The 25,272-nt window shown below is 34.6% G+C and overlaps 1 protein-coding gene across 7 annotated transcripts in view; it reads left to right on the forward strand.

Moving 5' to 3' along the window:
* Positions 1-24,642, forward strand: part of Ccdc85a (coiled-coil domain containing 85A) — a 176,151-nt gene extending 151,509 nt beyond the window's left edge. For 2 of the 7 annotated variants that reach the window (XM_023564111.2, XM_063229433.1), the window contains exons 4-7: positions 12,044-12,178; positions 15,059-15,178; positions 18,464-18,562; positions 22,746-24,642. In XM_023564111.2, coding sequence (XP_023419879.2) covers positions 12,044-12,178; positions 15,059-15,178; positions 18,464-18,562; positions 22,746-22,835 — 444 coding nt within the window. In that variant the 3' untranslated portion in view covers positions 22,836-24,642. The remainder of the gene's footprint in view (positions 1-12,043; positions 12,179-15,058; positions 15,179-18,463; positions 18,563-22,745) is intronic. The other 5 variants (XM_063229434.1, XM_063229435.1, XM_063229430.1 and 2 more) reach the window with 4 other exon arrangements.
* Positions 24,643-25,272: the final 630 nt, after the last annotated feature.

Here is a 25,272-nt window from a genome sequence, read left to right on the forward strand (position 1 = left end):
GGAGCCTAGAACAAGGCAGACCTAATAAGGATGAGGAAATCTTCTCAGTTAAGAGGATATTGGAATACTGAAGAGTTCCAAGTGTAGGAGCCATGAAAATGGCAAGTCAGGTTTAGGGATGTTGCAAATTTGAAACCCACTGGTCTAATAGCTAGTGAATGAAACTATGTACTCTAGAGGACACTGACTCCCAAAGGGAGCCAGTGGAGAACACTGCCACCATCTCTGTGACCACAATGTGGGCTTAGATGGCCCAAGAGACCAGTCTTTTTTTTTTATTGGTACTGAGGATCCAACTCACAACCACCTGCTTGCAAGGCAGGTGCTTATGCCGCTGAGCTAAATCCCCAGCCCCTAAGTCTATTATTTGTTAATTTCACACTTAATAAAGGTAAGTGGGTTGTTTAAAAAAATACAATGCTCCATTGTTTTCAGATATAGAAATACAGTACTTTGTAAAATTTCTGGTATAAACTTTTAAAATAATCCCTAAATTTTCTAGTAAAAGCCTCCACGCAAGGCCCTCAAGTACTAAAAAAACTCATTAAGCTAAAACTTAGGACTTATTTAATGTGCTTTTTCTTCATGCTGCTTCTCACTAGCATCAAATGTTAACATGGTACCAGGTTGCATAGGCTCATTGTCACTTTCTGTAAAAGGTAATTTTTGAGTTTGTTGTCAGATGTAAAAGTTACACTGATAATTGCCCCATAGTATATCTCCTATAATTTTCATTTGTAAAGACTTTATGGTATATATATACTCTTTCTAATAAGTGTTTGCTATTTCTCATTAGTTTAAGTTTCTTTGTCTTGTTGGTCTCAAACATGCCCTAAATTGTCAATACTTGGATTGGAAATGTGCTATGATAAAACTAGAGAAAGATGTTTTTGGATGAAAATTTTTGGAGATCTAGATGGTTGCATTTGTCTTGAAAAAGCAAGACCCTTACATAGAAGAGATGTGGTATGGTGTTCTAAGAAATATGTATTTTTCTAAAATTCCTATCCATGATGACTGTAGCTATACTTTAATGAGGGACTGAGTGTATTAATTTTGTGTCTAGACTAGTCTTTAATTTTTAGAAATATGCTAGAAAAATAACAAGAGAAAGACTTGTCTCTAAAATAGATACCACATATATGGCAGCTTGGAAGGAACATGGGTGTCTGTGTATCCCCTCACAGATGAGAGAATTTCTAGAACCATGTTTATCAATAAATGAGGAGAACTGTTTCTGTCTAAGGAGATCTGAAATCAATTAATCTTCCCTTTCGTTCAATTGTGGACATTTCATGAAAGAATGGAAAATTGGCAGATTGTTGGTAGAAATCAAGTGAATTTTGCAATTTTAAGATCATCCATACTCACATTCTCTCTTTCTATGGTATTTGTCATATATGTGGCTCCTGATATTTGTATTTTGTGTGCTTATAAGGAACAGAAAAAGTCTTTGGATGGCCATTTACGCATCATCAATTCATGGAGCAGGATCTGCGTGTGCTTAGGGACAAACAGGGTGACACAAGCAGGTCTCCAGCACTGCTTCTGTGGCTCAGCGAAGTGAGAAGGGTGCTCATTTACTTGCCTTTGTCATCAGGACATCAGAAGAGCCAAGGGCAAAGAACAGTTTAAGAAGATCAGTTAGTGTGATGTTGACATTGTGCCCAGAGGTATATACGATTATTATTTATAAATTAAAACTTAAAAGATTAGCCATATGCATTCACAGTGCTTCACTGGTGACTGATGGCAAGCTAGCAATTATCAAACCTCTTTATAGTACTTAGTGTTTCAGAGTGCTTTGCAATCAGGTTTATTAGTCACCCTTCACAGCCACCACATGAAACTAATTGATGGGCCTCTCCATGTGACACTGAGGACAAGCCCCTGGCTGAGGGTCAGGCAGTGAATGGCTGATGGAGCTCATTAGTCTCTGGATCATTTTTCTCATGTTAGAAAAATACTTTTTATGATTTTTTTCCTATACAGCTCTGCCTTGGAAAACCTCCTGGTTGATCTATTCTCTAGGATAATACTATTGTAAAAATTCTAATTCTTAGAAATTTCTTGTTAAAATTTGACTTTCTTGAAACTTCACAATGTCACTTTCTAGAACTCTTTCAGTCAACTTTTCAGAAAAATGTGGCTGTGTGGGTTCAGGGTTAACTTTACTTAGGTAATAATGCCTTTAGAATTTTGGCCATCTCATTTTTTTCAAGTCTTTCATCCAAAAACATCAGGAAAACTAAACTGTTTTTTAACCAGACAGCTTTGGTTTGTGGCATAACATGTGGCCAAAATTAGTATAGAGAGATAAGGTAGAATTGTTTTTGATTCAGTTATTCAGTGTCTTTTATTTCCAGACTCTCAAATAGATTCTTACTATTTGACATGAGAAATGTTGGCATTTATCATCAGATTGGTACAGGGATATTCAATGAAAGATAGATGATTAAGGGGCATTGTTATTTTTCTTAATATACCCAAAAACTTATAACAAATAGGAATGGGATTTTCGTAGGTCACTAAATGCCATTCATTTCATCTTTCATCTCTTAAATATTTTTGAACATTTTTTTTTTATGTACAAACACTGTTTTAGGCAAGAGAATGTGTTCTGAGTAAGCAAGGCTCAGGCTCTGACCTCCTTCAACTTATGGTTTGATACATGGATTATTTTAAAAACCGTGCATTTGTAGATCAGGGTATATCATTGTAGGGCCCCTACAGTGAGTGGAAATTATACGTGGAGTTAGAAAAGGCCTCTCTAAGGAACTGACACCCAAAGAGAACTTTTGTGTTCTGATAATGTTCTCACGAATGGCCAGTTTCATTGTTTTCTGTTGGCAATTTTTTTTTTTTTTAACTAAGTAGGCACGAGCTACATTGCCTAGATTCATTTTGGCCACTCTTATATTATGTGTGTCTGTAAGCATAAGATCACTGTTAATACTGTAACATAGAGCCTGCAACAGATGGCATGGACAGAGAGGTAGTCTAACAAGCAACTGTACTTATTTGTGTTACTGATACATGCATTTGTATTACTTATACATGTTACTATAGCTACTTGTTTTTTCTTTGTACTGGGAATCAAACTCACAACTTCCTCGCACCAGGCAGGCACTTACGCCACTGAGCTAAATCCCCAGCTCTAACCCTTGTTTGACATTGACTCTTTTTTGCCTCTGTATTGGCCTCTGTCTTGACCTTGTTACTGTGGCAGAAAATGCCACCTTACAATCTAATATTTCATAGTCAACTCAACAAGTGCTTATTTTAAATAGCTCTTTAGTTACTGGGTGTGTAGCTCTGCATGTGTTCTACTGGCCTCTGATGCCATGCGGAGGTGTTTAACACAGTTATTAATGGGCTATGCTCTACAGTCAATTGCAATATTAATTAGCAATGCTCTTTTTTCCTTTGCATGCTAATTCAGTTCTGTGCCCTTGTATTCTGTGTCCTGCTCATACCTTTCCTTCTTCTTTTTCTTTTTAAATAAACCCAAGAGGTAAAGGTATTCATATATGCTCTTTTCTGCAACAATGCCAGAACTCTCTACCATTTAATGTTAACTTGATCAAAACACGATGTAGATACATCTCCTTCCTCACTCTTCTAGTGCTTCTCCTTAGAACTTATATGTTTAAGAAAAGATCAGAAATTAAACATAGAAACTAATTACCGAGAATCAGAATATATGTAAGTGTAGTTGGAAGATGTAGTTGTTTGCGTTTCCTATCTATTATTTAACAGCTGTTTTTACCAGGCCTTGCTTATTATTGTCTGTTGTTGCTATGGCTTCAGAGGGTTACAGGGTGATACGAGATGTTTGCTCTTAGCCCGTTCAAGATAGTAAGGCTTTTTCTTCTTCAGCTTTGCCCTCTGTAGCTCTGACAAAAAGGCATCATGCTATACTTCATGATTACTTTCATTTTATTTTTCCCCCTGAGGACTACATTTATATATCTGTAAATTTCACCCAGAGCAATGGTATTTCAAAATAATTTTCTTTTTTTCCAAGAACATTGCGTGTTTAATCAGGTATTTTCATCCGTAATATAGTGATCATTTATAATTTGTATATTTTGCAATTTCATGTATTATAAGAAAACCATTTTTAGGGTATCTGTGAGAAAGACTCCCTCAAGGTTTTGCATTGCTAAACATTTCTTTGATCTTGACATTAAAAACCAGAGGAAGAAATGAGATATGCTCCTTCTCTTGGTATGTCTGTCCCGTTCTGGTTAGTGGCGTAACCATTTGGCTGTTACTCAGCCAGGAAGCTGGGAGGTACCCTAGATTCACTTCAGTCTTACTATTTATATTCAGATAAAATTAAGACTCATAAGGTCCTGCCCTTTAATCCATCGACATCACCCGTTTTATTTCTTCTGCTAGTCTTCAGTCCAGGCAATAAGAAATCATTTTTGACTTGAACTTACTTTGTTGATCTCCTAGTTGGAACTTCATCCCAGCAAGTCTTATCTCACAAAGTCATTCTCTGTAATATGACTAGATCAATCTATAAAGCACAAATCATTTTCGGTTACAGTCTGTGGCCCTTCGTGGACTACATTTCAAATCCTCCATGAGGCATAGAAAGTCCTGTTTCTTTTGACTCCCACAGCCATGTTAACCTCATCTCTTGCTGCTCTGTGTTTCACATCCTGGGCTCCTGTTTCTATGGATGTGTCATCAGTCTGAGGTTTTAAGTTTTCTGAAATAAACTCCACACCACTCTCCTGTGACTGTGCAGACTTACCCATTATTGTCTCTTATTAGGCGTAAAGAATGACAAGTTAGTGAATAAATATCACTCCGTTGGTTTCCTTAGGTGGTGTTACCTGGAAACTTATAGCCTACACTTAGTGAAAATAATATCATCTCAGATGATTTTTAAAAATAGCTTTACATTTGATATATGAAGTTTCATGTTGATTTTATTGGGAATCAACTTTAGATGCTTTCTTAATCAAATTTATTCCTCTTGCTAATCATTCCTAGTGACCTTTTTAGTTATCCAAGCTTCATTTTTGCTTCATAAATCAATGGAGATGATTCAGAATTTCAGTGCAAATTTGTGTTTTTTTTTCAAATAATGTTTAAGAAAAAAATGGAGATTTAAACTTTGTTTAAATTAATCATATTTGCCTAATAGGGACCCATCAAAGAAATGTTTGTCTTTCTCTGCCTGGTTTATTTCACTTAGAACAGTAAACTCAGGTTCCTCCACGTTGTCACAACTGACAATTTCAGCCTTTGATGACTACGTGGTATATAGTTCTCTGTCTCTGTCTCTCTCTGCTTTTGTCTATGTGTGATTACATTTTCTTTATCCATTCAGTGATGGAGGCTCATGGTGTTTTCAGTATCAGCCATTGTGAATAATGCTGTAATAAACATAAAGTGTGGATGTGTCTTCAAATACTAATTTCATTTCCTTTTGTATACACCCAATGGTAACATTGCTAGAATGTACAGAAGTTTTATTTTTAGTTTTCCAAAATGGCTTTATTAATTTACATTCCTACCAACAGTATGTGAGCTCCTCTTTTTCTGAACTCTTGACAGTACTGATCTTTTTCTCTTTTAACAACAGCCATTCTAACTGGAGTGACGTGGTACCTCACTGTACTTTTGATTCACAGTTCCCTGAGGATGAGGATGCTGAGTATTTTTTCGTATACCTGCTGACCATTTGTATGTCTTCTTTTGAGAACTGTCTATTCAGCCGCTTCACCTATTTTTAACTGGCTTGTTTTCTTACTACTGGGTTTTTCAATTCCATATACAGTGTATCCTTATATTCAGTCAAAGAAGGTATTCAAATGTAGTAGGAGCTCATATTGACAAGACTGAATCATTTCTTTGACAGCACATAGGACAGCCCTACTGTGTAGGAGGAATATAGTGACTGAGGTTAACACATGCTCGCAAATGTCCTCCACTCAGGATACAAACATGTAAACAGACCACACAACCTAGCCACGTGGAGAGGAGCGATCACTAGGATGTAGATTTCTCTCTCTGTTGCATAATGCTGTCCTTGGCAACTGGACATTGTTTTGAGTATCAGGGTGATCACTTCTGTTTGCTGGCCATTTTATTTTTCCCTAATGTGACTGCTTAAATTTAACTGCAGGATGTTTTCCTGGTGTATTGTTAAGGAAACTCTGTTTTCTTCCATAGTGTCCACAAAGCCCGCCCCCATCATTCTCTGCTCTTAGGACTCGTTGTTCTATGGACCGTGGCCCTATGCCGACCAATTTTTTTCTACCATTGTTGTGGTGGGATGTTGGGGTATTTTAAATTTTATTTCACTTGTTAGGAAAAATAATTTCTTATTGATGGATGGTAATATGGATGTCTTTATTCTTAAGCCATTCGAGGGAGTTTTACATTTTAAGTTCCGGTGTAGCTCCTCATATGAAGCATGAACGAGTGGATGTACTACAGTGCCATTTTTCAATCTAGGTCTGTATTTCTAAATCAATTTCTTGACTTCAGCAATATTAACATTTGAGACTGCAGTTCTTCCCCATGAAGTGACTGTCCTGTGCACTGTAGAAAGTTTAACAGCACCCTTCATATCTGCCCCACAGAATGCTAGTAGAAGCTGCTCAGTTTTAACAACTGAAAATGTTTGTGAACATTTTTAGCAAATGTCCCCCTTGGGAGACCAAATTGCCCCCAGTTGAGAACTACTGCTGTATATAATAAACATGTGAGAGTCAACTGACACATGATGAAATGTGCTGGCAACCAGAACAAAAACATTCATGATAATGACAGCAAATATTGTACACTTACTGAAGCCAAGCAGTGCTCTGAGTTTTTCTTAAAACTATTAAACTATAGGGTGTTGTTCCATTATACCACTATTATTCATGTTTTATAGATGAGGAAACTCAAAGTGCAGCTCAAAGGTGTCAGATTAAGAATTCAATCTACATGACCTTAGAATTCATAGTTTTAATTCACTATATTTCTCTTTCAAAAATGTAATGTATTGTGTATGATACTGCCTTTGATGGTTAACAAACATTGAATGTTTGTTAAGTGAGTTTTTAACATTCATATCATTATTGCATAGATTTTATAGTTAATTTAAATGAAAGATAGACTTTGACTACAACCAACTAAATATCATGAGAACAAACTAAAAGGTTTCAGCACCTCCAAGTCTTTCCACAGGAATTTGTTGGACGCTTTGCCAAGGTGACCTTTAAAGTCACTTATCATAACCTGAGCTTCTGTTTGTATGCTAGTGCAGTTTTATAGGACGTCAGAATGGAGATTGACCAAACTGGCTAAATCTCATTTTACTTATGAGATTAACAATATATTTCTTCTTACCTTACAATAAGACCAAACTCATCCCTTATCGTAAACTAGGTATGTGTTCTGGTGAGGTATGAGGTATTATATTAATACTTAGACCAAGCTTTGGGGCTTATAAAAAATTAAACATATTTAAGTAACAGCAAACCACTTTAGCTGATCAATCTTCAGGCTTTCATAGCAAGCTTCCTATAATAAACATGAAGACGAGTCTCTAAACTTTGTTACAAATGCATTTTATTTGATTTGAATATGATTTTGCACAGTTGGAAATATATATATATGTGTGTGTGTGTGTGGACACACACACACACACACACACACACACACACCCTCACATTCATTAAGATGGTCGAAGCCCTTTTCATTTTTCCAGAGTAGAAAACACAATTTCTCTCAGAAGAATTGCTATTTGAAATCATTTTTCATTTTTTTCTTAACTACAATGAAATATTGTAAAGGGTTGTTCTAGAACTTTATATTTTAGGTAATTTTCATCATTGCAGAAATCATAAGTTATGAATGATGAGCCTTATGAGATTTGTGTATTTTATATAACATATACTGTTGGATATTGTGAAGTTTTTTTCATTATGTCTATGAATAAGAATAATGTCTTAAAATCACTCAAATTTGAGAAAAGAAGAATGGCTGTGTAAAAAAGTTTCATCTTCTTTTTGCAAAATTCATTTTTGTTTTCTTTATTTACATATATAACCCATCAAGAACAAGGAAAAGAGAAACTGTTAGGTCTTAAAGAGCATGTACATCCTTAAATAGATGAGATTATTTATCATTAAAATAGTCATAATTGGAAGGGGAATGTTACTGATGTGGTATTGAATCTCTGCATCAGTACAGAAAAGCTTGGAGTATCCTTCAACCTGTGACCTCGACAGACCGGAGGCCATAGACTTTGACGCGTGCAAATCCCACACTTAGGTCTATATGAAAATTGATTTCCATACTCTTCTTGTTATCAAAGACAGCAAGGTAGAAGTCTTCAAGTCAGACTGACTGAAAACCATTCCCATTACCTTAAAAAGAGGTTACTGTTCACTTTCTAGGTTGTTTTTTTTTTTTTTTTATTACTGGGGTCAATGAATAGTTCATTCTTGGCTTTTCCATCAGTCTTCCGAGAGGAATTTTTGTGTTTGTGGTTTGCCTGGTGATTGCAAGTACAACCTTTACCCTCTCTGAACTTTCACCTTTTTTCTCAGAAGTTTCAGAAGCATTTTTACTTTCCACAAAAATGCCACAATATCCCCATTACAAGGGTTTGATAGGTGTAGAGTATAAAAACAATTGACTATAGCATATTGTATTAGAACTTTTAAAGAGACTCAATTCTTAACTTTTGACTTTCATCCATTGCTTGCTTCTCTAAAGTGTAGGTAACTTTCCCTTTTTAATTTCTACTTTTTGATTTTCACTCCATAATTATAGATAGGAATTTTAAAAAATAATTTATATGAGATTTGAGTAACTTTATAAAACTCAAAAATAATTCCCCTGCAGCAGCCAGCTTCTTGGAGTGCCACTGTATTTTCTGGGGAAATGGCACTGTTTATGTGGCTTTCTTCCCCATAAATTTGGGTGGTTGTTGTAATTAGCTCATGAAAAACAGAGAGAGAGAGAGAGAGAGAGAGAGAGAGAGAGAGAGAGAGAGAGAAGAAATCTCTACATTTCCTGTGTCATTTGTTTTGTTCTGAAGACTGATCCATTTGTGGGTGTTCTTGCCTGTAAAGTACATAAAAGTCAGGATAAAAATGAGCTGGATGAAAATGAGCTGGGCAGGATGAGACCTATAGCCACCCTTGTGTAGAGAAACACTGCATTATAAGAGTGATTAGTATAATTTTCTTATTTTGCAGAGAAAACCTATGGATCTCATCAGAATTTGAAATAGTCATGGAATTATTTTATTATAAAGAATATAGAAGTACTTTTACTGAAGATCTGTATTCACTATGGTTTCCAAAGTATATGTATCTTTTTGCTTTGCAAGTCATAAGAAAAATACTTAAAATATAAGACCCCTATTTTTGTTTTGGTGCATGTGTAACAGCAAATTTAAAAATATTTTTTAATACTTTATAAGCAAAAGAATAGATATCTTCAGACTGTTAAAGTAATTTTACTAAAAATAGCCACACTGAAACATAATAATAAAACACTAAAAGGACAACTTAATCACAATACTTTCCATTCATCTTACCAGTTCTCTTTAAATTAATTATAATTTTACTCAGTAAGAAGATAAATAGACTTTCAGTTGTTTAGCTGATCTTTTAAATTTTGAATGGCTTTTTCTTCCTTCAATATGAAAGATAGGTTAGTTATTTTAAGGACAATAAAAGAAAATGGACCAAATTTTCAACTTTCACAGAAGATCATCTAGGTCCTTCGTAAAAAGGCATAGAAACACTTATATATTTTAAAGCATAAGTCTACTTCCTGGTTAACGATGTTTGTTTACGACATTAGAATTCATTATTTCCATAATATGCACTAACCATTAGCAAGCTATTGATGCAGAGAGTTACTATCAGCATTTATGGTTGACCAATGTTGGAATCTAAAATAACTTGCTAGATATACTATTAATTTGTATGTAAAAGAGCTGACAAGTATACACTAATTTCTGTGGGACTGATGGGATGTTATCATTCTTTCTTACATAATTTAGGAAACTGCAGGAAAAAAAGAAAGATTCCTCAGAAAACACAAAGTTACTTTTGTAAGAAGGTTAGGAAATGTTTCCCAGTTGATGAGGAGAGTCAGTTTTCTCTTTTTGAACTTCAAAGTCGTCCCTGAACACAGTTTTCTTTGTATCTACATCTTAAAAAAAAGTTCCTGACATGAGTAGAAAATTAATAATTCTGATGCTATAGGAGTTCCTTTTCTTTAAAAATGTTATATTATTAAGTTGATTATTCTTCCACAAAAAACTAGGCCTTCTCTTGGGTTGGGGATTTTGCTCAGTGGCATAAGCACCTGCCTGGCAAGTACGAGGTCATGAGTTCAATCTCCAGTACAAAAAATAAAAATATGAATAAATAAATAAATAAAATTTCCTCCTTAAGAGGAAATATATATAGCTATCTAGTTACTATGGAAATCTTCATAAGATTTAAATATATAGCTATTATTTTTATAGTAATATACTTTCCAAAAGTGCTTTCTCTATGTAGTATCTGAATGGCTTCTAAATGATTATAACTTTAATGGGCAGTACAGCAGGTTTTGGTAGAACAGAAAGGCATTAAGGAAAAATGAAAGTAAGGATACGTTTCATTCAGTGATTGAACTCAAAAGGCATTAGGTGTGAAGGGTGTATAAATCATAGACTCAAATCCTGTTATCCCCATTATTTGTAAAAGCAACTATAAAATTTGTATTACTCACTAGAAGTCATCTTGGAAATAGAGGTATGTGGATTGGGGTGGGAGGTTAATCCATGGTCCATGTCATAAAATGTTGAATATAATTCTTTGATGATGGAAGTTACACACTTACATATGGAATCATCAGATAGCAATGTTGAAGTCAGTGTTGCTCTACTGAAATAATCTTGATGACCCTAGTGCAAGTGTGTAGTTTTCTGTCATGTATGCAAATAGAGTCTGTGAGATTTATTTGATAGGGCTGATGCTAATTTAATAGATTGGAAAAAGAGTTATTGTAAGTACCAAGTGATGGACACGGCTTGCGCTCCTCCTTCATGTGAGGCTGTGCTACCCTGTTTTAGTTTTCTACTTCCAGAAGTTAAACAGGAAAGTTGGACCCAAGATTTACAACAGGGAGCTAGCATCTGGGAAAGTGAATCAGTGAAAGCTAGGACATTACATTCTCAGTTTTAGTTTTCCAAAATTAACCTCAATATTTATTGCTTTCTTATTCCTTGGGATATAGTATCCTTAATTAAAAGTCTTAGTGAAAATTTACAAGGAGAGGAAACTATGGTGAAATAGTGCATTTTGCTTTGCATTATTTTGATAGAATTTGGTTATGGAAAAATCTGAAATTTAGGAAAAAATTTTCATACTTTCTATTTTAGTTGTATGATCTCTAGTTCCAATAAGATCTAGAGGAATCTGGAAGTTAACTGGTCGATAAAAATTGTATAATTATGTAAAATAGGTTAATGCAGTGGTGATCTTTTAGCTCATTATATACTCTGTAGTATGCAGCAAATTTGTTGAAAATTCAATGGTCAGTTTTTCTACATATTGTAGAAATGTATAATGTGTGTATATGGGGATCTTACCTGTATTTCCTAACCAAAGAACACAGTGCTTCCAATTTGTAAAAAATTCTGTTAAATTCTGAAGTTAAGCAGTTTAATTACTTGGAAGATTTATGCTAATTATATCTCTCGCAGGTAAAGCCTATGAAATTACATTGTTTAAGTAGCATCGTTTTTTTTTTTTTTCCGTTATCTTACATTCATCACCACTTGTTGCTAGATTGAGAATGTAGTTGTGCCTTTACGAAACACTTACCAGCATCAGCTCTAACACGCAGACTTCAGATCGCTGCTGTTTTTATTTTTCCCTAGCTACAGGTGCATGTTACAGCTTGCCATTGTGGTCATTGTGGTCCATCTCATTAAGCTTCTTGTTCTATCTGCTTGCTTGAGACTTGGGAAACAGTATTTTTCTGAGTGATTGTACCATGTTGTTCCAAATATAAGGCCTCCCAGAATAGAAGGCAACCTCCAACTAGAAACAGCTCAAATGTGGAGAAAGGCTGGGGGCCCAGAGCCCGGCGGGTCTGGCAGTGGTGGCAAGGGTGCCGAGGAATAGGACGATGCCTGCCCACTCTCCCGGTGAGTGAAGACAAGTAGCTGGCTCATTTGCTGTGCGTAACCAGATTGCTTCTGTTGCTAGAGGAAGAGTTTTGCTTGGGGGTACAGAATAAGTCCTGTCCGTGGGAAAGGTTTGCTACGTGTCTGAAACTGGGGAGGGAGGATGGGAGTAGAGTATGTCACCTCTTAAACTGTCTGTCTGCAGTGTTTTTTTCCTTCATTGGTGTGGGGGTGAACATTAAGCAGCCCCAAATGGAAAAAAAGGACTAAAGGTGGCTTGGGCCTCTCATGAAAAGACGTATAAGAGATCATTAACTGTGAAAATGAACTAACACCATCATAGGCCCCTAGGCCATCCTAGAAAATTCTTCTGGTCCTTTCCAATGCCTGCTGACTGAGAGGCAGTGCATATTCTGTGTATCTGCACTTTGTATCCATGTGTAGATTGAAAACAAACAAGTGGGGGTAGGAATCACATTTCCAGGTTTATTAAGGTTTTCTGTTTTTGAAATTCCCTTTCTTCTAAGCCAATCAAGTGCAATTTTAATAAATGGCCTTAAGCATTGAAATAATTCTCCAAGGCACTACTTAATATCATCTGCACACTGGCTTTTCATGCCTTAGACTATTTTAAAAAATAATTTAGTGACAATGTATTGGTCAAATGGTTTTATTTTACTAAGCACAGTGAAAGCTAACTTTTTTATTTTATAGTTCTAGGTGAGAGAGGATGAGGTGCTTGATTCTGATGTTACAATCTTAAAGACTGTTTAGCATGTTGTTGCTTTAAAAATTGCAAAACACACGAACCTTCATTTACTGATTGATTACTAGTCCATGATTCAAAACTAATTTGAAGGAGAACTTGAATCTTGGAAAAAAATGTCCCCCTTCTTCTGGTGGAATACTGTGTTTATTTTTTTTAACAGATAATGCCCATAACAGGACATTCTTGTGTTGGCACAGTGTTAAATGGTCCAGGACATTTAGTGTGAGAATGTTACTCTTAGCCTAGGATGCCCACACAAAAGCATACCAGTATTAATATGCCTCTTTTTTTGTGTGTATGTCAAATTTAGGAAAATTCTTTGAAATAGAAAAACTGTGCAGAAAAGTTTTGAAAAGATGAGCTGGCAGAAAGGCAACCCATTGTGAGAAGATATTGCCTGCCACATTAAAGTTCTCTAATCTAAGAACAGTGGCACCGTGATGGCGAGTGCTTCGTGGGAGGTGAAGTGAACTCTGGGTAACCTCAAAAGAGTTCCTGAGGCTGGTGCTCAGGAGAGAACAGCAGAGACTAGGCTTATTCAGGGAAGAAGGCTTCCCAGTGTAACTTCCTAGCTTTCAAACCATTTGACCTTTACTGAGGAAGATGCTGTCTAAAACCCCGGGGGTATGCGGGAGTGTGCCCCCTTAGCCAACTTTAAACTTCTAGTCTTTTCTCTTCTATTATTTGTATCAGGAATTACTAGGTCTGATTTGATTTGAATTATAAATACAGGTTAATAAATTTTATAATTTTATTTTCCAGAGGGAAAGTTTTATATTGACAGACCTGTTGCATCATCTGTTTAGCTGAATTGTTAGGGACAGACCTGTTATATTGCACATCTTCCTCTTTCTTTTGGCTAGAGAGAATGGGGGTGGAATCTGTTTAGTTGTACAACTTTTTGAGCAGGGAAAATAGTCTCAGTAGGTTTGCATGGAGATAAGGGCAGCCATCAAGGTCGTAGGAAGAAGTGACAGGGAAATGGAAAAATAGTTCAAACTGCATAAAGAAGAATCATTGTAAAAACCAGTGGCTGTTAACTTCTCTGTAAACATGTGCACAGAGCTCACAACTGTAACTGATGCAGTGTTAAACTTTTGTCTCCCTTCCCTAACATGTGCACGTGGGTAAGAGCTCTCCTGTGCAGATGGTGGAATTTAATGTCCCAAACCACTGTTGCCTCTCTTTTATGACATCATATAAGACACACCTAGAGTGGTTCCTACACAGGAGTTTTGATTGATGGAATCAACTTAAATGGAGCAATGATTAATCTATTAGACACGTAATATCAGTAGGTTTGTTGATCAACAAAAATTAATTTCTCATTTTCTCTGTGTAATGATCTGTTTAAAAATAGATTCTGAAAATTCCCATTCCTGCTTTTTCTAGGAGAGTAGGTAACTGCTCTCTTTCTTTTCTGATCCATTAGTTTTTCCTTGAGCACTATTTTTTTTAAGTGCAGAACCCTTGGGAGAAATTCCCAATCCTTATGCAGATAATGTGGCTTACACTGGACTAATTAATCATGCCCAGTACTGATTTCTAACCAATTGTATTGAAAAGTCACTTAAAACATGTAAGTTTGCATCTGTTTTGCGTCCCATTTTTTTAAAAAGCTGGAAAAGGAGGGAAATATTTGTTAAAGAAAATGTTGAATTTGGTAAAATCTCTTCTGAAAATCTTGTAGGTCTTTCCCTCAAAGAACGGTTTTATAGGACACACAGTTTCCCCAGTGCAAGAAAGCAATATACTTTATTTTCTGAGACATATGGAATGTGGCGTTTGACCTGCTGAGCAAGCGTGTTTAACTCAGCTGTGGAGTAGCTCATGAATTCCCTGCTCTTGAGTATCTTGAAGTTTCAAAAATCATTCTCGAAATGTTTTTTAATGGCTATTCCTTGGAGGGCATTGGTGTCTTTGGTGTATCAGAGATGATATCTGGACCTGTATGGGAATGCTTCTTGGTTAAATGTGCTTCAATTAACAGGTTGATAGCATTTTAGGATAGGCTAGAAAAAAGTAACAAAATGACTGATTCTCGCTTGGCAGTGAAATTGATTATTGAATGACATCTATATAGTTATAAAGGACGTTTGTTTTAGTAACAAAGTTGTTGATTTTCTACTAAGGGTTCTTTTAGGTTGTCATCAGGGGCTGATGGGAGTAACAGTTCACCCAGCTCTCCAGCTAGCTTCAGTGGACATACCACACCTTCTCAGCAGCCCGAACCCGTGGTACATTCTCTTAAGGTAACCAAACGTGTGCAACCATTTATCCAGAACTCTAGTCGTGTTGTGGCTTGTTTGCTGTAGTCTGGTAGTCCTCACAGTCTTCCTTTAACCATAGAAACTTTCTTTTTTTACCCCTTAGTGTAACTTTTAATCTTAATTTTTGAAGTATGATTTTCAGTTTTTAAGCCAACCGTGAGTCTGAGTGCTTATGGTTGAAATTCTTTTATCATTTTGGTTTGAGTAATGTGAATCATACCTATCTGCATCAAAGTTGAAGTCTGATGTGCATGTATATCCATGTGTGTAAAATATTGTTATAGCTATTATATGTGCAGTATTTGTAACATGGATGTCTTTTAATGTAAGGAGTTCATAATTTGTAAAAATGAAGGTTACCATATTTTTCCTTTTTTAATGCAATTGAAGTACACTGTGAAACCTATGAAAAGGAAGTATTGAAACAAACAATAATCTACTTTTTCATCTAATAAGTGAAAATTAGGTCTTCAAATCACAGTTAGAAAATAGATACATGCTTTTATACGTAAAACTTATTTTTTACCTATACTTCAAATTCTACAATACCTTTATAAAAATTGGGCAAAATTTATCATTTTTAAACAATAAGGGGCTTTCTAATAATCTAACTCATTTAGTGAGTACCAAAGTCAAATTAATATTTAATAATGTAAATATTTACCTAAGGAAGAATTGATACAGAAAATAAAAGTCATCTTAAAAATTTAACATTTTATCAATTTAACTATATTAAACATATAGTGACTATAGCTATAATTTCAAAGAAGTCTTGAATAACACTTTATAAACCAAAAAGTAGGTAGAGAGCTTCAGTTCTGTGTATACTGCATAAGTTTCCCAATGTTAGTTAAAATTGTTTCATCTTACAGTGATTTATCATCATCTTAAAGATACACATTGTTAGAGTAAGTCACCTTTTTCATGACATGCATAACAAATAAATGATAACATTAAAATATTTGCTTTTGTGATGATTTAGTTTTGCTTAAAGGTTTAGTCATCTCAGAATATTTTGCTTTATTTTGCCTAAAGCTGAGTCTGCTTTTTACACACATAAAATGATTGTGGATGAAAGGAGGTAGACCTATTGCTGGTAACCACGAGCAATGCACTTGGTATTTCCTGTCTTATCTGGTATAATTCACAAAGTGAACAGCTGACAGCAATTCATGGGAAGGCACAACCAGCATGAGGGGCACTGGCCTGCATGTAGTGGGTATTGACTTATTGCCTGAAGAACATTTTGCTCTCTGCTTTAGCATTTGGATGAATTTTAGAATGAACCAGTCACTAGCAATGCAAAGAGCTTTAGAAGTGGAAAAGGGCCCTGAGATTAATTCTACCTTTGTAGCATTATGGTGCCTGCACAAACTATAAGCAATGCTTTACCCCACTACTCGGAACTAAAAACTGTGTCAGCTTGTTGCTTTGTGATTTTGGATTCCATCAGCATCGTAGGTAACACCAAAAATTTCCCCTGATTTCTCCATGCTGCAGCTCTTAGTGTGGACTCAAAGGAAGGGAATGGCAAGGAAGAGCTCCTCAATTTTCTTTGGATTCTTTCTCTAGTTTTTATGTGAAATTTATCTCAAGAGAGGCAGCTATTATGTTATAATCAGAGGACATAAGTGTCCTTGTTTGGCAGATGGGTGATGCTGAACAACTGAAGCATCATTATTGGATAACTAGAGGCCCTTGAGTATAAAATATGTTTGCTTCCATGAGGTAACTATGTAATAAAACAGAAGTATGTGCAAACATAGTCTTTGGAAAGCCTTAAGAACTCAATATACAAAAACAGTGGCCGCTTGACATACTTTGAGATTTTCTATTCTAAAAAGAATAATTAGTACAATGGTCCTGTTTCTCTGTTTCTGATGGTTTCAGAAAATCTCACTTTTAATAAACTCTGTGGTTATACTTTGTAGGGGACTGTTGGATATCAATTAGTCCATGAGAAATTAGTCCATTTGTCATGACACCATATTTCTCTGACTGTAAAATTCAGGATTATTAGTCATTGGAGCTTCATTTCATTTAGTAGAAATTAGCTGATTTGAAGTATTCTTCTCTGAGCTATATTGAATCTGTAGGCAAATGAGCTTGTCCAAGGGGCTCCTTGCTTTCTATGATTATATATCAAACACAGTTAATGACTTCCCTAAGTATGTAAAAAGTGTGAATTTAGTATGCGGTGAGTTATCAGGACTTTGAAGAAGTGATATATATGGAGTAATAATTGCTGGGAGTTTCAGATTAACAAAATATAGTATGTAAGTTATATTACTTATTACAAGATTGAATTCTAGTTAGTCTCAGGTAGAATCTGTGAATTTGACATGACTTTCTACCTGTTCCTAGGTGCAAATTCTCAGGAGACACCTGTAGATGTGGCCATCAATATTGACCATGCCCAAATAGAACCAAATAGTTCAGCAATGTTACAGTACAGCATGGATTCTCTAAGAGCATTTAGGAAAAACAGTTTTTATGTTACCTTAATGCTTTGGTTTGTAAGTTGTTTTAAAGAAAAAATGATCAACGTTCAAAGCCAAAGTTTTGTTTTTTGTATCATAAAATGTATCCATATGAAAAGTTTGATGTTATCAAAGGAATAGTTCAACCCATTTAGGGATAATTCAGAGATGTGAAAACATAGGCCTATAAAATTGTTTAAAAGGATTTATTCACCAGACATTTCCCTAATGAAAAACAAAGTGTTGTTCAAATGCTTTCAGTGTAAGGAGCCAGTGTTTTTCTTTGATGCTATCTAAAAGCAATTGTCACATTGTTTTCTTAGGCACTAGGAACATAGATAGTCCTTAGGTGTATATTCTTTTTTACTTATGTTTTCTGGGGCTCTATCTAACATATCATTTGGGCTGTTTGTCATATAATTATATTGATCACTATTAAAATGGACCAAGAATTATAGACTGTCTCCAAATGATTCCCAGTATTAGGTTATCTTAGTGAACAAATTAAATGTATCTAATTATTTTAGACAGTGGATTCAACTGCTAATGATACAATGGGCTTCTTTTAATGATTATTTGAAATCAAATAGAATTTATTCTAGATAGGTTTCAATACAATAAACTACTTTTAAAAGATTTTTGCTGTATTCTAATCCATTCTTATAGGCAGACACAGAGAAAACTAAAGTTTTTTTAAAAATGAAGCTCCTTGATGGTTTTATCATAACTAACAAGTTTTTTTCTCTTTCCCTGTGTGAAATTTGCTTTTCTTTTTCAACAAATCCAGGTCTTGGATGTTCAGGAAACTATAGATCGTCAACAGGGTAAAGAGTATGAACATGACCTTAGTGAGACAGAAAAAGCTATAGTCAGAGAAATGTGCAATGTAAGTTTGATGTGCCTTGTTTTACATTCTGTGTTGAAAGCCTCATCATAGCTTAGTTACGACTTTATGACCTCCCTTTGAAAGTGCTGACCAAATGCCTTTTCTATATGAAAATAAAACAATTGCCCTTGTTTTTTGTGTTCAGTATATTTTATTGCAGGTTTATTAACCCACTAATCATGTTACAGAATATTAACGTCAGAGGCCTGGGGAGGTAACTCAGTATAATAGTGCTTGCCTAGCACGTGTGAGGTCCTCGATTCAATCTGTAGGACCATAAGAAGAAAAATCAGATGAAAATAAGTCAATTGTACTCCAGAATGATCAATGAACTTCTCTAACTTATTGTCTAAAAATATTGTTGCTAATTTTGATAAAATAAATGGGTTTTGTTTCTTATTTGTAAGGCATTATTTAAAATTAGTGTTTAAGAACCTATGATAAAAATACAAACCTTTCCAATTTATTTGTAACTAGTCTTAGAAAATATCACTGCCTTCCTAGGTTACATTTGCTTAGTTCTTCAAACATGTGTATGTTTCATGTCATGGAAAGAATTCTCTTGACTTTTCACTAGTTAGCATAACTCAGAGCATAGATGAGCTGAGACAGACAGGAAGCTAAGGGACAGTTAGATGAGCAAAAATCTATTCATGAAGTAGAACAAATTTTAAAAAATATTTTTATGACATTTCTAGTGTAATTATTAATGTGGTTCGGATTTTCACCAAATTTTAATTTTTGAATAATATGTTTGGGATAAGTTATTTCATTAAGAACACAATTTGTGAAACTTTAAAGAGCCAAATGGATTATAGAGGAAGCCATTTGTTAACCCCAAGAAAGTTTTAAGCATTGGTAATATTAAACACTGATTTTAATTGGCTGTGTATTATACTTTTATCTTCATATTATTTTCTCCATTAACTTACAAAATGTGGTTTTAGAAATACTCTTTAGGTTTAGGGCTATTAGGACCAGATACTCTCAAATCCTCTTTCACCTCCTCGAAATGTTTCTAGAATCCAGTAAATGTAACCTATGTTCATCAGCATTTTATATGTGCTGGGGTCGGGTTGGGGTTAGCCTCCTGCTTACCTGTGTTGTGGCCGCTTTTTTTTTGCAACCCTTGCCAAATTGTTTTCTTTCGTGCACATCTATTGTTGTCTGTTTTAAAGAGGTCACTAGTTTTAGATGTCACAATTATCTAGTTACACTATATTTCGTCTTCTGTAGCTTTTCAACTTGTGCTTAAGAGTTTCAACTCAAATGGTTCCCTTAGATCAATTTAAAACTTTGAGCCACATATGTAAAATATAATTTGGGAAACTTTGGAATGAGAAATAAATTTCAAATAATACAAAGTGAAGAGGTAAGAGGGATCACAGAGGCTACCCTCCATGGTCTCCAAAGAGAGTAAAGCTCCTTTGTTATTGTATGTCTGACTTTTAATGTCTTATAGCAAGAGATTTAGATATGAACCAAATCTCATATTTTGTATGAGAACCCAACACTCACATTTTGTTTTAAAGAATTAAAATCCAGAAATGAAGCAATTTGTTCAACCTGTTTTCTAATAAACAAGGAGGTCAAGAATAAACCTAGACCTTTGAGAATAAGATTTTTTTTCTAGTTTTTCAACTGAAATAAATCTTTGTAATTTCAAAATCTTTCCTAAAGCATGAAAATCACCCTGTCTTATGGATACAGCTCCAAGTCTCCATTGTATTTAATGTCAGAGTTTCTGTAAAGAAATGCCAGAATTAGGTCTTGCCCTCCCCTTCTGCCTTTTCTCTTTCTTCCTTTTTCATGAAAGAACTGTTTTTATAAAATTCATTCCTGTAGTCTCAAAAGAAACCCACTACTGTATTGGATATTGATTAGGTTTTTGTTGGCATTTTTGTCTGCCTATATTTTCAAAAACGTTTTAAAAAGCACCATGTGGTGTTGGTTTTTTTAAAATTATTATTGTTATACAGGATAATTTGGGAAAACCAAAAACTTTATCTTCCTGTTTACTTTTAAAAGATTCCTAAGATTTCTTTTGCTTTTGATTTCTAGATTTTGAGAAAAAAAATGCACACCAGCGTACATCTGCTTATAAGAATTCATCTTTGAAAATAATGTAAAGTCAAAATAAATGTGTTGATTTAAAATAATATGGCTTCACCATTATAAATTAGCTAGCCATCAAAACCACATAATGAATGTTGGAAAATAAAGAAAGATGCAAATTGCAAGACACTTCATAGATAAGTAATTTCTTAGAAACTAGTGAAGCTCTCATTCCTATTGGAGGAACTGTCTGCTTTTATAATAGTGTCACAGAAACATAACACTCTGTCATAATGTGAGATCAGTTATAAGATTCGGATAGAACTTTGGGTAAAAGAAGTCTTTCCATACTTTTTTGGTATTTCTCATGGAGATAAATTATTGACATCTCTGTGGTGAAAACATTAGTATTCATGTTGGTTAGCACCATCATGTTGGTTAGTAAGCAGTCAGTCTCTTCTAGAGATAAGTATACTTCTCTGTGAGAATTAATAAATCTTTTTTGTAGTAATGCTTTTATTTTGGGATTGTCTGTTTAGCTCTTATAACAAATTTCCTGATAATGGTTGAAGTACTTACTGATCATTTCACTACAATCACAGCATACTTCTATTCTGTTGTGTAGTTGCTTAGTCACTACTCCTGTGTCCACCGTGGAAAGTGGTTTATTTCAGATTCTGCCTTCTAAAAGAGTTTTCTTTCACTACATTGTTGTACCTACATCACATTTGAATAATTGAAGAGAGGCATTGCTTTTGTGAGTTGAAACTGGCCAATGTTTTCGGGCTCTGATCCATCTGAGGCCTTCTGGTTTATCCTTTGTCTCCAAACGAGATACTCAGACATTCTGGAGAGACGTAATTATGCTTACATACTGGAAAGAGGACAGTCATAGTCGTTTCAGCTTCCTGATTCAGTGCTTGTATTTCTTTAGTCAATTTATTAAGAGACCTTCTTAACTTGATTGTGTTTAACTTGAGCTGTCTGTTGCTATGTAATTATTCCCTAAATATTTAAGGATGATAATTGCACCTCTCCTTGAATACAACAGGATATTTCTGCCATGTTTTGCTGTCTGCTGATAAAATAGACACTATTAATTCTTTTGGCCTAGAAATGAAAATAGACCTGAGTCTTGTATTCTTATGTATTACTATGAATGGTGTTGGGTTATGCTGGAGTTTCCACCTGTTTAAAAGGAAGAGAAAAGTTAAGCTGAGTGATTAATGAATGCTTTGGTTTTGTGTTCATATTAGAGCATTATAAATTGTTGTGGAATTTTTAGTCCTCCTAGTGAAACACTGTAGAAAGGTTATAGCTGTTGTCATGTGTGTGCATATTTCAATCATTGGTAGTATATTGTTACATCATTTGTGAATTCCAAGTTCTTCTTTTACACTTACATTATTCTCAATATCACCTTTTGCTAACATCTCCCTGAAGTAGCCTAGTTTTTAACAGATTGTAATTGTATCTCAAAGATTCTGAAATTTATTCTTATATTTTCCCCTACATTCAGATGCTTTCTTTTATAAATCTGAGAAAACTGTTTGTAGAAAAGACTTGTGACCACTGAGGGCCTCCCTATGCAGAGGTTTCCAGGAGAATTTATTAGTGGATTTAAGACTACCCGCTCAGGACTTAACTAAAGCCAAAAGCTCTTCATATTGCTAGGTAAATTAGACATTTCATGTATGATATAAAAACTGAAATACTCTTGCTAAAGGGCTCTTCATTCTGTGTTCACATTGGAATCACTTGGGGAGCTTTTTAAAAATGCCAATGCCAATGAAATTAGAATTTGTAAAGTGGAAAGTTAGTGTTTACCAATCCAAGTGCTTAGTGTGCAGCCAGGTTAGAGAAATAGGTAACTAGAGAGGGTTGGCACCTCATTTTGACCCTGGTTGCTACCAAGGTGTAGTAGTCCCATCTACAGAGTGGTTCTTTTGATTCAGAAGTTTGTTATTGTGTTTTATTTTGTGTCTGAATTCATTCATGTGGATATTTCGTCTCCTGTCTCTGTATCCCTCTTTACCCCGCTCATAGTTTCCCCTTAAAACTCACAAATCTTTTTCTGAAAAGAGGTCAAGTAAGATTGCTTACTCCTTATTTTTCTTTTATTTAAAAGGTTGTGTGGAGGAAACTTGGAGATGCTGCCGGTTCATGTCCTGGAATTAGGCAACATCTATCAGGAAACCAGTACAAAGGACCAATGTGAGAAGCATTGTTTTTCAAACATGAGATCCCTACTTCCAGAGAGAAATAAAAGAAAAAAAGAAGAAAAACTAAAGAGTGTGTTTCCACAAACCTGGACTCATGGAATAACATGGACTGTACATTGCACACATCTCCCCTCTAAAACCTTCTATAAATCAAGCTGAAACTCGTGTCTCATTTCAGTGTCCAAAACAGTTAATCTCAAATAAGGTAGCTCTAAATAATCACCATTTGGTGTTAATGAGTTCAGTAGAACTAAAGTGTTTTTAACTTCCCAGATCTAGGATTATAATTGGGAAATCTGCATGGTTGAAAGTGTCCATTAGCAATTCAGTGGTTTGATAGAGATGACTTGTTTCATATAGTGGTGGAAACTTTTTACCATGTAGCATTGAAGATACGAAGAAGTGATTTCCAGCTTCCCAGGGCTGAGAGTTGGGCACTTACCTCTTATACTTCTTTTAAGAATATATTAGTTTCTGAATAATAATTAATTGGGGTACGAGAGATACGGTTTCTGTACTTTTGTTTTGACTGAGCTTTTTGTTTTCTCTTTTAACTGAGTAGATTTCTAAATATGCTCCTGTGTGATGGTGCTAATAATAAGAAAACAAATAGTTAATTTTACCACATAATTTTATTACCAGCTAGAAGGGTAGCAAGACTTTGTATAGTATTTACCAGAGAGTACCATTTATTTCAGTTGATCAAAATAAGTATATATTTTCTTTAATCTTGATGAGTTGCTCAAAAGAAGAACATTTGGGGACATATCAACCACCATATTCATTCATTGTATCAATAAAAAAACAACTATAATTTCTCTGTTTAGAGCTGTGAGATGTTAATTTCTACAATTTAGTTTCTAGACATGCTGTATATTTAATAAACTTTATGTAAACTTTAAAATATTGCACTGCATTTATGATAAAAGCTTTCTTTGCCTCCTGCAGCTATTTAACGTTTTATGAAACTAACGCATGTCCTTCATTACTGAGATTAGAAGCTCTTGTTCAGATTGCTTGAGGTTTGAAAAAGAGGTGTGCTAGCTTTGCTTAGTTTTTTCCTTATTTCTGGTATATACATATAATATTAGAATGTGTGTATTGGAAATGCTATGATAGGTATTTTGTGTTTATCTAATGCAATGATAGTTTCTTGTATGAAAGTGCAAGAAGCCTGTGACAGAATGCTATGTTTTTACTGTAGCTTATTTTAAAAGTAGGGATGCAACAATTCCCAGTTTTCTGATGTCTTCTAAATTACTGAGGTTTGATTCACAGCAAATATTCCTTCTTGTTGTTCTTTTTAAAATGGGCTCATTACACAGCGTATTAATTGTCATTGGTGGAAGACTAAGAAAGTGTTTTGTTTTGCTTTTTAAAAATGTAACTGTAATAAAAAACCAGCCCTCTATTTTCAGAAAATATTTATGAATTAATTTACTATAGGGTTATCTCTAATTATATTGACTGGGTTAGAGTTTAAACCCCTGTTTCTTTTCAAATGTTATATTTTTAAATGTTGTTACTCTGTAAAAGAAAATTGCTTGCTATCTTTACACCTTTTCTCATAGGAGAGCTTTCGTCCTTAAATTGTTGTATTCCTACACTCTGATAATGTTTAAAACAAGTTTTGTGCCTGCAGCAGAGCCTGCAGAAGCTAATCCAAGGGACACTAGTCTTTGACAAAATACTTGTGTAAATTTTGATACTGTATTAAAACTATTTTTTTAAAGTTCCACATAAAACTGAGTATTAAGTATATGTGTTCATCTTAGCAATGGTAATAAATTATTTAATCTCACAGTCTGTTGTCTGCAAAGTGGTTTTTCTTAATTCGTAGATTTCTAATAGTCGCTAACTATGCTCCTGTGTGATGGTGCTAATAATATAGAAAATTCATTATCTTAAACATAAAACCATATTATAAATATGCTTACAAAGGTAGATGTGATATTCAGATTTCTCAATTCGCACTGTCTATTAAAATAAAGTTAAAATTTAAAGCTGATATTTAGTGATATTTAAGAATGTTTAAAAATTGGCTTCTATTGTACAATACTGTCTTTTAATTCACATAGATTAAAATTAAATTTAATTCAGTTGTCCAATTAAACCATTAATCATTGGAAGAAATATACTAGAGAAAAGCTCTAAGGAAATGGAAATTTTGGCTAGTATGTTTAAGAAGCTTTCCTATTACTGGGCAAAGGTAAAGATACACATATGACCAAGATAAATAGAAAAACACACACAGACATGTATCCACACTCAAAGATCACAGATACTGCTTGGAAATCACTACCAAAAATGAAGACAACTTCCTTCACTTAGTACTGGTTCAAACATGTAATGACAGAGTTTACAGATCAAAATGAGCTAATATCGCTGACTCAGTATTTGACTTTTTAGACTGCAAAAATCTTCATTTTTCTA

Source organism: Cavia porcellus, unplaced genomic scaffold (assembly GCF_034190915.1).
Source record: "Cavia porcellus strain 051 isolate PalLab524CR breed Dunkin Hartley unplaced genomic scaffold, mCavPor4.1 scaffold_18, whole genome shotgun sequence".
NCBI lineage: Eukaryota > Metazoa > Chordata > Mammalia > Rodentia > Caviidae > Cavia > Cavia porcellus.